At 38.6% G+C, this 12,509-nt stretch overlaps 1 protein-coding gene across 1 annotated transcript in view; it reads left to right on the top strand.

Annotated features, from left to right (window-relative positions):
- Positions 1 to 12,509, top strand: part of LOC137255389 (uncharacterized) — a 35,144-nt gene that overhangs the window by 4,075 nt on the left and 18,560 nt on the right. The window contains exons 2-3 of the mRNA XM_067792832.1: positions 3,391 to 3,506; positions 5,063 to 5,164. Of these exons, the coding sequence (XP_067648933.1) occupies positions 3,391 to 3,506; positions 5,063 to 5,164 (218 nt within the window). The remainder of the gene's footprint in view (positions 1 to 3,390; positions 3,507 to 5,062; positions 5,165 to 12,509) is intronic.

The raw sequence follows: 12,509 nt of genomic DNA, 5'->3' as shown, positions 1-12,509 counted from the left end.
ATTAAATGATAATGTACATAAAATGTAAAATGGTACTCATCTTCTACATCCAGCCTCTTGCACAATTTTTACACTCTGAGACAATTTAATATATGTGTGTCTATATTGTTGAATGATAAGAGTATGCGATGAACATTCCATTCTTAACATTTGCTAAAGACGTTTCAAAAGATACTCTCCAGTTTTAAACTGAATTTTAGACATTAGGTAATGTTTGCATTTTAATCAGTTGAGACCATGTTAATAAGATGTTCGAGGTATTCTCCATTCTGAATTTATACATAGTCAAACCCAGCTTCATAAATAGTTTCCTTTACAAATGTCACACAATTCAATCTTCAAGAATCATACAGTAACTGGGTGTCACACTGTATTTGTTCCACTTATAAGAAGGCATATGGAATAATTTTGCACAATATTATATAACTATAATTTTAGCCAACATGATAAAAATATTAGCATTATAAATCTACCACATTCACACACACACAGCTGTATATGTTTTCTTGTTCTTGAGTTCTTTCACATGCTTGTACTCTTGGAATAAGGCAAAGTCTTTCTTTGTAATGCCCAACACGACAGCCCCATGCAGCAAAATAGGATAATTCTTTGTATCAAAAAAAATTACTCCTGCATTGTGACGTTTTGGAATGGCAAAGTTGCCTTTGCCTGATCTCAGCTTGTCTTAAAAAAACATCATGAGTCAACTAAAGAAATAGACACACAAATATTTGGGTTTTAAAGACAAATACCCTACGGTTATAATCTTGACCGTTAACAATGAGTTTTTACAAGTATGGCGCAGACAATCAATACCATCCAAAACAGCCTGCCAGTAAAATGTTGTCCATACCAACTTGTTATCTGTCTTCTGTTTCTATGGCTAATTTGTGATTTAAGGGGAAAGGGCTTATTATGCATCCCTGCCTTATTCCTACTTAGAATTTAATACTTTGGCGTTTATCTAAATTTAAACAATTACAGTATTCTTCCTATCCTGGTCGTTTTCCCTGAGGTTTCCTCAAAGTATTAGGGAAAGATCTGACACCCAACTTGACATTTATTTTCTTTTTCCATGGCTAATTGGTGATGGAAGGTGGAAGTACTTAATATGCATCCTTGCCTTATTCCTACTTTGCATTCAAATTTATTAGATATTTCCCTTGCGTCTTATCAACGGTGTTCCGTCTACGTAGCTACAGGACAATAATTGCGACATTTTATACAGTAACTTCATTTTTAACAATAGTTTATTTCAATGTTTAGAAAACGCTGAGATATTTAAAATGGACACAGAATTAAACAGTCTGGCTGAATGTCTAGCAGCAATATCAGATAAATATTTAAATATTTCGGGTTGAAGCTGGGGGGGGGGGGGGGGGGGGGGCGTATTATTCTTCATAATCGCAATGCTTTCACTGAATTCTTACCTTGAGATCGTTGTATCCAAAACATCTTTCATACTTCAAGTTTGATCATACATTGACTCACTGGTCGCGATCTTTTTTGTATCATCCTCCGAATGCAAAATATAACTGGTAGAAAAGCAAGTCCGATGAACGTATGGAACCACTGCTGTACACCAATGGACGACCGGTACTGTCTGGATTACTCTTGTATGGTTCTCCAAAGATCTTGTCAAAAGTGAGTTGATTAAGCACTAATCAACTCGAGCCATTCACACCTCACTAGTTACTTCTACCTCTGTGGCACATAGCCTCTACCCTCTATACCTCTGAGACCTATGGAATCAGTGATGCGTGATGAAGGGAAGTGCCACGGGGGGAGTTACCGCCTATATTTATTGTGCTACAAACACGTTTTGTTTCCTTTTAAGTTCTTCGTCATGATCAAAGATAGTTTGTATAATGTTCTTTTCTAGTTTATCACATTTTTGTTATTGTAAACGTGTTTTTAAATTCTTCACATGCTATCATGTCCATTTCCTACTTTTTTATTTTTTTCTGAAGGAATTCAAACTTTCATTTTGCGAAAAAAATCCCCAGTAAAACGCCGAAATCTTTGTCTTTGGAGAAAATGACAACCAGGATTAAAACATTTCGTATCTCTAATAGCACCACACGTCCTTCCCATCTATTTCATACAACGAGTAAATAAAGTTTACGATTGTTTACGCTTTCATCAGTGTCAATAAGTTTGGATTGCATAGGGTCGAGTTAGTTAGTTACGTACATTTTCAGAGAGCATGGCCTCATGAAATTGTTCATTCTAATTATAATCCCAAAGATGAAAGATTCTTAATCGAGGTTACAGTACATTTATCATCAGGTATACGTGTTATCGATATCTCCTGTGAACGTAATTGTCTGTAACGATTCAGATTTGGCCATAGCTTTAACATCTTTCAAATAACACTGGAGATCAAATGACATAATGTAATACATTTCAACCCTCATGACAAACAAACAGAAAATCACCCATCTCTAAGCCAGAACAATATCTATCATTCATGAGATGGAGTGGGTGACTGAGTGAGTTTATTTTTACTCCACATGTAAGTATATTCCATCAAATATCACTCCGAGGGACACCGGAACCAAAAGAGTGAGTAACAAGCGATACATTTGGTATACGTGAATAGAGTTTCATTTTACGCCGCTATTAGGAATATTTGTAGTCACTGATTACGGGCCTGATATTTTTATCGGCTTTCTTAGTGCAGGATGTAGTCACTGATTACAGGGTCAAAGTCTTGGGGTGTTACCTTCACCCTTCTTTCAACAAGACTTACAGCACCAAGGGCCTTATAATAATTAAGAGTGACAATGTCATGATGGAGCGAGTTCCCAAATAGTCCAAACTCGGTCACTTGCCACAGTATTGATAGTGTATCATTGGTTGGTGTTAAAGGAGCAATATCATCATCCTGAATCTGACCATACCCTCATCACCACTAGAGTGTTGAAGGGTCAGCTGTCTCGGGATGCTAGTTTCTTGTTGTTTTCATGTTTTTATTTTCGTCTACCTATTGATGATACTGTGAGTGGTAAACCATGATTACTAATATTTGATACCGATCCAGTTTTCTTCCCATCGTGACAGTATGGTAATGCTTGCAAAAAAGGAGAATATTATTGTGAGGGTTTTAATGTAAAGAACGTGAGTTTGGTGTTGCTGTTGATCACTGGACTGTCTGCTCCAGACTCAGTTATTTACAGATCATCGCCACACAACTCGAACGTTGCTGAGTTAAACAACAAACAAGCTATCTATCCAGCTCACTTGAATTCGAAATCCTAAAACATGATTTAGTTGGACATCTATGTTGAAAATATACCAAGACGTGATGAGTATATCAACGTAATTGAAATGTGTAAAACTTTCAATGCTATGTACCATTTTCATATGTAATTGTGTGTTTTCATGTAGCTGCAGCAACATCGTCGGCGACATGACCCGACTACAGCAGGCACTTGCAACATGTTTGACTGTGGTCACTGTAGTCCAGCTGGGCAGGAATGGCGTAACGTCAATGAACACCTTTTGTAAGATTTCCGTTTCTTTCCTGTTTTACCATGAGAAATTCGACTCGTGAAGATCCTGGTAAGAGTTTATCTTCAGTACCCCATCCCTGCCATAACAGGCGTCGAACGGGTTCAAGTGGTCAGGTTCGCTGACTTGGTTGGCACATGTCATTAGTTCTCAATTGGGCAGATCGATGCTCAGGATGTTGATCACTGGATTGTCTGGTAGAGACTCCTTTACTTACAGACCTCCACCATATAGCTGGACTGTTGCTGAGTGCGGCGTAAAACTTACTAAGTCATGAGAGATTCTCTATCTACAGTAACAGCAGATGTGTAACTCAGAACTTTAAATGTTGTTACTTGTTCAACTAAACGCTTTAATTTCATTTTGTTGTCATGCACACACTGAATGTCGTGGGATCCAGAAACCATTTGGCGCCTCATCGCGAAGTAGTGGTTGAAACTGTTCTGTCGCCAAATAACATCCCCACTCCCCAAGGGTTTGAAAACACTTCTATCGATATTTCGTGAAACATGTTTTAGGGACAGATCATTTCGTTGTAGGGATGGCGCCACATGCCCTCGTGTCATTGCGAGGATTAATGATTGTTTTTTTTTAAAAATATAGAAATTTTGAGATGACCCCCAACTTGAAACCCTTCTCCGTACAATAAATCTAGACGCTGTACTGTGAAACGTTTCAAGTTGGGGATCATCTCAAAATGTTTATATTAAAAAAAAAAACCATCTGTAAAACTCGCAAATGACACGAAGGCCTGTGGATAGGGCGGCATTTGTTGGGAACATATTTTGATCCACAAAAAGAAAGATAATGCATCAACTGTTTGGCTCCCCCACCACTGCACAGAACATGAGAGATATACCCAAACCAGTACCTTCCCCGTCAACTTCCAAACCGCCGCACACACCAAAAAGTACACGCGCACACTCGCGCACGTGTACACGAATATATTCCCTAAGGATACAAGGATACACTTCTTGCAAAATTTATCTGTGTAAAAAGTTCAGATATTCTTTCTTGTCCGAAGCTTTCGCTGCTCGAAGACTCTCCAGATGAAATGAAACCTACGAGCAGCTATGGGACACAAGATATTTCGCCGCTGAACGGCTGTTCGGGTATAATGAAAACTAAGAGTAGTCCTCAGGACACAAGATGTCTCACCATGTGAATGCTCTTTAAGTGCAGTGAAAACTAAGCAGAGTCATGGACACAATAACTTTCTCTAGACGCACCTATAGAGCCACTAAGCGGCGAAAGATCTTGTGTGCACGAAGGGACTTTCAGAAGAACGAATACCTCTAACTCACTCACTCCAAACGCGCACTCACTCACTAATTAACTCAACCAACCACCCACCCACTCACTCTCCACCCGCTAACTCACTCATTCATTCACCCAACTCACTCACGCACGCACCCACTCACTCAATCAGTCAATCACTCAACTCATCCACCCACCCACACACTCACTCACTCATCCCACCATCTGTCCCTCTCACTCCAATGCAGCAACTACCCTTCTGACTTTTTACCTCCACTTGTTTCATCACCAGCCTGCTCCCCACCCTGTTTGAACGGTGGTGTCTGCGTCAGCGAGAACACGTGCATGTGCACAGCCGAGTTTGAAGGTCCCATATGCTTGACTCCCCGGACAGGTGAGCACGTCGGAAAAGTATGATCACGTGTTTCGATTACACACTGAGTGAGTGAGTGAGTGAGTGAGCGAGCTAGTGAGTTACGTTGGTTTCACGCCGCTCATAACAACATGCAGCGGTGATTCAGATGCACGTACAACATTTCTTCAATCCAGAAATAACCAAAACAAATCCGGATTAGAACTGAAATTCAGTAACTCGTGCTTGTCATAAGAGGCGACAAACGGGATCTTGTGGTCATGCTTGCTGACCTGGATGGCACATGTCATCGCATCCCAAGTGGGATCGATGCTCTTGATTTTGAACACTGGATTGTCTGGTCAAGACTCTATTATTTATAAGCCGTTGCCATATTGCTGGTCTGTTGCTGAATGCTTTGAACAATGTTATAACGAACCAAAACCAAAGATGGTGCTCTTCTGGTTTTGTAATAGAAGTGTTCTTATTTTACAGCTGCGTGGCCATCGAAGCCTAACTGTCACAACTGAGACCCTCGACAGATCCTGGATGTTTTTCGTGAATCTGTACTTTATTGACATTGAGTCAATAGAAGTAATTAGGAAACCTAATGATGAAGTCATATTTCTTATTACAATCCATTAAAGGTCACATGAAACGCAAAACACAACTTTGCAGACTCTGACACCTTTCAATATGGACTTACAGAAACAAATTATCAAACATGCAAAATTCAGCTTATAAAGTTGAAAAATAAGGCGATGAAAAAAAAACCGCGAAAAAAAACCCCAGTTCAAAGGGTTCACTATTTTCACCCCAGCGCTGGAGTGAAAAGTGATTTCAGCAGCTGTGCTGCGCTGCGCTCATAACTCATGTGAAGTGATTAGATTCGCAAGAAGGCGACTCGTAAAATTACAACAAATCATACACGCAAGGATTATCGCTGTGGTCGATGTTGGAGAACAAGAGATGTTTCTTGTGATGACAAAAATCTTTTGGTCTGCAATAATAAAAATACCCTGGTCCCATACATGTTTTCAGGGAAGTGTAGTATTAGAAATACTAATATCATTGTTAAGAATCGCTCAGCTTGAAAACTGAAATGTTTCATACATGTCTATGAAAACACAGAAAATCATGTCTCTGTCCCAGATAAAACTGACTTTGTTTTATTGACACCCGCCTGTCTGCTAACGACAATATGCAATACGTAACTTCAATCATTGACCACATGCAATTTGAACTTAGCACCTATCGTGCGATACACCACAAACAAAATACATTGATTTATGGCTCGTGCATCAGAGTTCTGCCTCTGTCAAAATATGTAATTACAGACAGGCAGGTGTGATACTTGTACATGTAACACGTTGCCTGTTGGTTGCGAACATATTGCATCCATTTGTATCGGATGACCGGATCGGACGGAAACCTGCACAAACTTCTTTGAATTTCTTCTACATGAATCCATACCGAAACCTCGCATCACATTAAATGAAAGACTTTGTTATCTATAAAAAGGTCTTACTTTCTTATTAGTCACCATACTTCTAAAATGCCAATCAAACACACAATCTCTATATACACTCAACGAGTCATCAGAGTATCGACAAAATGACCAGCCAATGAAAGACGTCATTACACTTGAGTACACACCCATCCACTCTGACTGGGTACGGTTTCCTGGGTGCTTAGTCTCGAGGGAAATAATACCAGTGAAAATTACTGTACTTTTACCTATTGTATACTTATAATTTCGTTTATGTGTTTTTGGTTTTTCCACAATCAGCAATGTATACTAACAAAAAAAGAAACGCATAGACGAGATATCTGTTGTATTTTCAAACAAGAATCACTCATCCACAAATAGACTATAGTGCATGACATTTTACATCTGTGTAGAAGAAGGTAATGTCTATACAATCAAGTGGATACTTTTCGAAAATGGAGAAGCTGAGCGCGAGGGTGAAGACGTAGCTCGACCACGACGTCGGGTTTCCTGGCTCTCAGGCCAATCTCTTTCATCCTGTTTCATACAGTTTGACCGGGTATCCTCTGAAGTACAGGTATCCCCCATGGCAATACGATCGCACAACTGTAGTACCCGGATGTGCCGATCTTAAGCTGCAATGGTAACTCGAGATCTGCTTGAACGGAGATGGTCATTTGTCATACCTGCTTGGTTGCAACGAGCTGCAAGCCATGATATCTTGCTCGGAGTAGCACTCAGACGCCTGCCAAACAAAAGATTGGTAATCTCCAGCATGCCTTTTGTGGCGATGTTCCGTGTTGCTGTCAAGATGTTACGCAGTGATTTCACCTTGAAACCCCTTCAAAATGAATGCCAATTTCTGAAAGTAACCTGGATTTGTATTGTCAGGTAGTGAATGCTCTTTGCTGCACAATTTCAACTGGAAGGTGATTTGTGCCGCGTTGTGGCGATGCCTTCCTAATCCTCGTACATTTTCAGGTAAAATCGATTGTTTACTTGTGCAATTGTGTAAAATCATGATATCAACACCTTTGTTGCATATTGTGACGATTGTTTGAACACAATAAGTAATTAATAGATTTTCAAAGAATTCAAGTCGCCTATGCGTTTCTCTTTGGGATAGTATATATTATATGCCATGAATGAGCGATAATTGTGTTTTAATTATGTTTTGGGGTGTTTTTTGTCGGTTTCGGTATGCCTTTAAATTGTTACGTTTGAGACACGATATAGCAAACAGTTGCTCCTTTGTAGCTGCCCTTGTATTCAATGTAATGTCGGAATTTTTTAAAATTTAGCATCGACTCACTAGTAGTACCAATCGATGGTAATTGGACGTAATAAAATGAAAAATGTCAATCCTTGATTTGATTTAATTCCCTAAAGAGGTTTCTTGGAGAGACCATTGGATGTCGCTTCTGAAGAAAGGTTAATGTAAAGCTATTATATATAACAATATTATATAGCCCCATCCCCATTTCCATGACAAATATATTTGAATAATTATTATGATGTGCTTGAGATCCCCGGACCTCATACTGACAAAAAGCTCAATGTAAACCAAATATATATATATGACTATAAGACTATAAAGATAAATTCCCTAATCTCTGATAAATTTAACTAAACAATCATTTGAAAAGCAGATACTTGAAACCAATATTTACTCAGAGCGGAACAGACCTTCACGGGTGCTTCACGCGGTCTTTAATTGATGTATGCTCATAATGTCGATCATTGGATTATTTACTTGATTATTTACAGACTTCCGCCGAATAACTTGAGTGTATGGTTTAACACTCAAATAGACAAGCACAGCATAGTATTTATAGTGCTGATACCTGCGTTAGTAAAGATACACCAATATAAACATAGAGCCCATTGATGTGTTTGTTTTGTTTGTTGTTTAACGCCACCCTCAGCATTTTTTTCAGCTACATTGCGTCAGTCTACAAGCAATGAAGTCATAAGCCAGTGGTTAACATCAGGAGCATCGATCAGTGTGGACATTTTGGCATGACATATTGTCACCCAAGGTAGCGAACCTGAATAAGCGATCCGTTGATCTATTAGTCTCCTACCACAGGCAAGGGTTGCTGAAGACCAGTTCAAACCCAGATCTTCAATGGTCAGTTTTGCATTGAACATTCTACACAGAAACATTCGTGTCCAAACCGTGTTATTCCAGGACAAGTCAAATAGCGACTCATGCCCCTCTCGAAGGATTTCATATTTGGGCGCATATTTCATATTTGAACATCAGAACTACTATAAACAAGAACGATAACCCTATTCCTGTTTGATGCCAACTGTACTTAATATTACCGAAGCACTCGTATATTGTATTGCTGATTTATATCATATCATATCATATCATATCATATCATATCATATCATATCATATCATATCATATCATATCATATTATATTTAAGTTATTTCTTTTAAAGAAGTAAATCTCTTTGATACAACTGAAACAAGGAGAAAACATATTTTAAGCACATTTTTCTAACGGTATTACTATCAGCTGTTCGTCTCATATTTCTAAATGTATATTTCTAAACAGGGTTTAAGAATCACAAATTTTATTACTGAATACACAAATAAAATAATCTCTTTTCAGCCACATTAAGTGCAGACACAAAAACATTACTTGAAGATCTTTTTAAGGTGACCTTTTGCGCAACCTTGTTGAAATCCCCTGGTGGAATTCTGACATGAATACCTCGTACAAAATATCAATAGCACCACAAACGTCGTACTAAAATCCCCAGTGATATCAAGTTTAAACTTTAATGTTATAGATTAAAGCTGATAACAATAGTAAACTCGAACTATTTATATTCATATTTCCTAAAAATGTTGGAAAGCGCACGTAGAATCTCCAAAACAAGTCCGTACATCCATGTCCTTCCTGGTCACACCCTGGAATGAAATTGAGCCAGGCAGCTGTCATGCAAACAAACGCACGTGAGTATTTTAATCTCTCACCGTTAATGTTTTATCATTATTAAAAACTTCACTTTAGCCAACGCAATCCTGTTTGCTAGGATTTTTGTACTTCCACTATGACATTAGAAAGTCGTGTGAGTTTAGTTCTACGCCGCTCTCAGCAATATTCCAGTCATATGGCAGCGGTCTGACATGTTTCAACCTGTGGCATACAACTCCCTAAGGAAGACAACTAAAATCGGCCAAAAGAGAAAGCAAAACAAATACAACCAGACAATACGCATGGCAGTGAGTAAGAGAGTTTAGTTTTACGCCGCATTCAGCAAATATTACGGATACGTTGTGGCGCTCTGTAAATAATCCAGTCTGGACCAGACAATCCAGTGATCAACAGCATTAGCATCTATCAATGCAATTGAGATACGGTCACACCAGGTCAGAGAGACTGTTCTCCTTAGTCCTCTCTTTCAACAAGCTTGTGTTTATGAATATTAATTTAACCCCTATATAATTTGAAATTAATATTTTCGATTTTTTAAATATCCCAACCGTCAAATCGCTCCTCTGTAACGAAACAGAAACGCCCGTTTTTCACCGCTTTTAGCAATATTCCTCCATATTTCCTCGGTGGACACCGAAATGGACTCCACACTGTACTCGGATCTTTTTCTTTTTGTCCTGTTGTTTCAGCAAGATAACCGCTAATTTCGTTATAGACTCTCGTCTAAGACTTTCTGCGTTGATTGTTTGAGCACATTTAACAATGGTCTTGATATTAGACGACAGAACACATCGGGTTACATTCATAGTGTTGAAAAACACAAATCGTTTTAGGTGTCCATGTTAAGGGCCTCTCGCCTTAGAAAGGAAGGTGCGATGTGTGATGACGTCACAGTAAAGATGGCAGCTGTTTATCTGATTTTTTTCCGTATAGTAAATGTTAAATGTTCTCGTCACGATATGGCTAAGATATTTCTGATGTGACGTTAAATCACTCACTCAACCTGATATCAAGTAACAGTGTTTAATTGCAAGATCGTATACTCCCCGAAATTTAAAGTTATGATTGCTATCAGAGCTGTTTTCAAATGAGAGACATAATATGTGACCTTAACCCCAAGTACCCCTGGGGTCATGAGGTCACATTACCCGAAGAACCCCTGGGGTAGTCTGGTCATTACATCTCATCATGTCGCTGAACCGGTTTGCCTTAAGGTGTCATGGCTGTGTTTACCACACTATTTTTTATCTTTTTATCAAACCACATTATCACGATCACATTCTCCCTAACACAGAGGTTGTGAGTGAAATGAATGTGAATATCAAACGTTGCTGTTTCGGCGAGGGAATGATAGTAGGATGACTGACAATATTACGTAAATGTACATGCAAAATCAAATGCATAATACAAAATGTGGAAAGTATATGCCATTGGGCGCACTTGAAGATACTTGCTATTGTGGGATTTACAGCCAATGTGACAGTCCCTGAACCACATTATTTTCCCTACTGCCCAGACCCCTCTGCGACGGTTAAGATCTAAACGAAGCAAGACGTCTATATGCCGTAGATTGCTGTGGGTTCAATATAGTGTATATCACATTCAGTATACAACATATCAAGTTTAATACACTGTACAAGACATTCAGCAAACAGTATACCATACTGCATATCAGATGCGGCAAATAGTATACCAAGTGCATTATTCTCCATATCACATGAAGTAAATAGTATACCAAGTGCATTATTCTCCATATCACATGAAGTAAATAGTATACCAAGTGCATTATTCTCCATATCACATGAAGTAAATAGTATACCAAGTGCATTATTATGTATATCGCATTAAGTAAAAATTATGCCATGTGCAATACACTGCATATCACATGCGGTAAATTGTATACCAAGTGCATTATTCTGCGTATCACATGCAGTCAATGACATACCAAGTGTGCACATCATATGCAGTATACAGTGTCGAGGCATGTGTCTCATTCACCACCAATCGCCCCATTCCGTAACCTACAAGAAGACTCGTCCTCCATTCGTGACCCATTCCTCTTATTGTGTGACTAGCCGAATACCGACTCATGCCACCTCGAAGGATTTCACACTGGCGTATGAACGTCAGAACGACGTCATACAAGAACGACAAGTATATTTCGTTTTAATCCCCCAGTCCGTAACACTCAGCAGAGTTTATTAGGTATGTCTATACATGTATCAAAATTAGTATTAATAGTTTTGTTGTTTAGTTTATCGTCACTAAACGATTTCTTGAAATGTCTATAATTGTCTCTTATTGGCCCACTAAAACTGTAAAACCACCCAAACCATCTAATTCCATCCGTTATAAGCATCGCGGAAGCACCATAGAATTGCTGCTTTAGTTCCTTAGAAAGATATTAACTTGATTCTTACAATAATTATATGATGATTATGATAATGGCGATGATGTGATTTGTTGAAATAACGTAATTACTCTCAGTTTTTCGCCTCAGATTCCAAATTAAACCTGCTGGAGTTTAAAACGGACACGCTGAAAGGAAAATGAAGGACCCCAAGAAATGTAATATCGCTAGAGAAGTGAAATGTAAGCACCTTGTTAAAGGTTAAGGATGGTTTTGTCACGTATACATAATATTTTCGAACTCGTCGGTAAATATCATAAGTTTTACATAAACTAAAATTTCGGAAAGTACACGCAAAATCTTGAAAGCGAACCGTCAGGGAAAAGGTTCAGTTTGAAACACGACAGTCGTTATGTAAACAAACTTACATGGATATTGAACCTCTCATCGTTCAGGGCCCTAGGCCTGTCCGTGTGGAAAACTTCAAATTGTAGCTATATGCTCTGTGTCATGTCAAAATAGACCACATCTATTTTCCCGATATTTAAACAATCACAAACTGTCTTAACTCCGATTTAAGTCCTCGGTATTAT

This window comes from Haliotis asinina, chromosome 11 (assembly GCF_037392515.1).
Source record: "Haliotis asinina isolate JCU_RB_2024 chromosome 11, JCU_Hal_asi_v2, whole genome shotgun sequence".
Taxonomy (NCBI): Eukaryota; Metazoa; Mollusca; class Gastropoda; order Lepetellida; family Haliotidae; genus Haliotis; species Haliotis asinina.
This window is presented reverse-complemented; position numbering and strand designations above follow the sequence as displayed.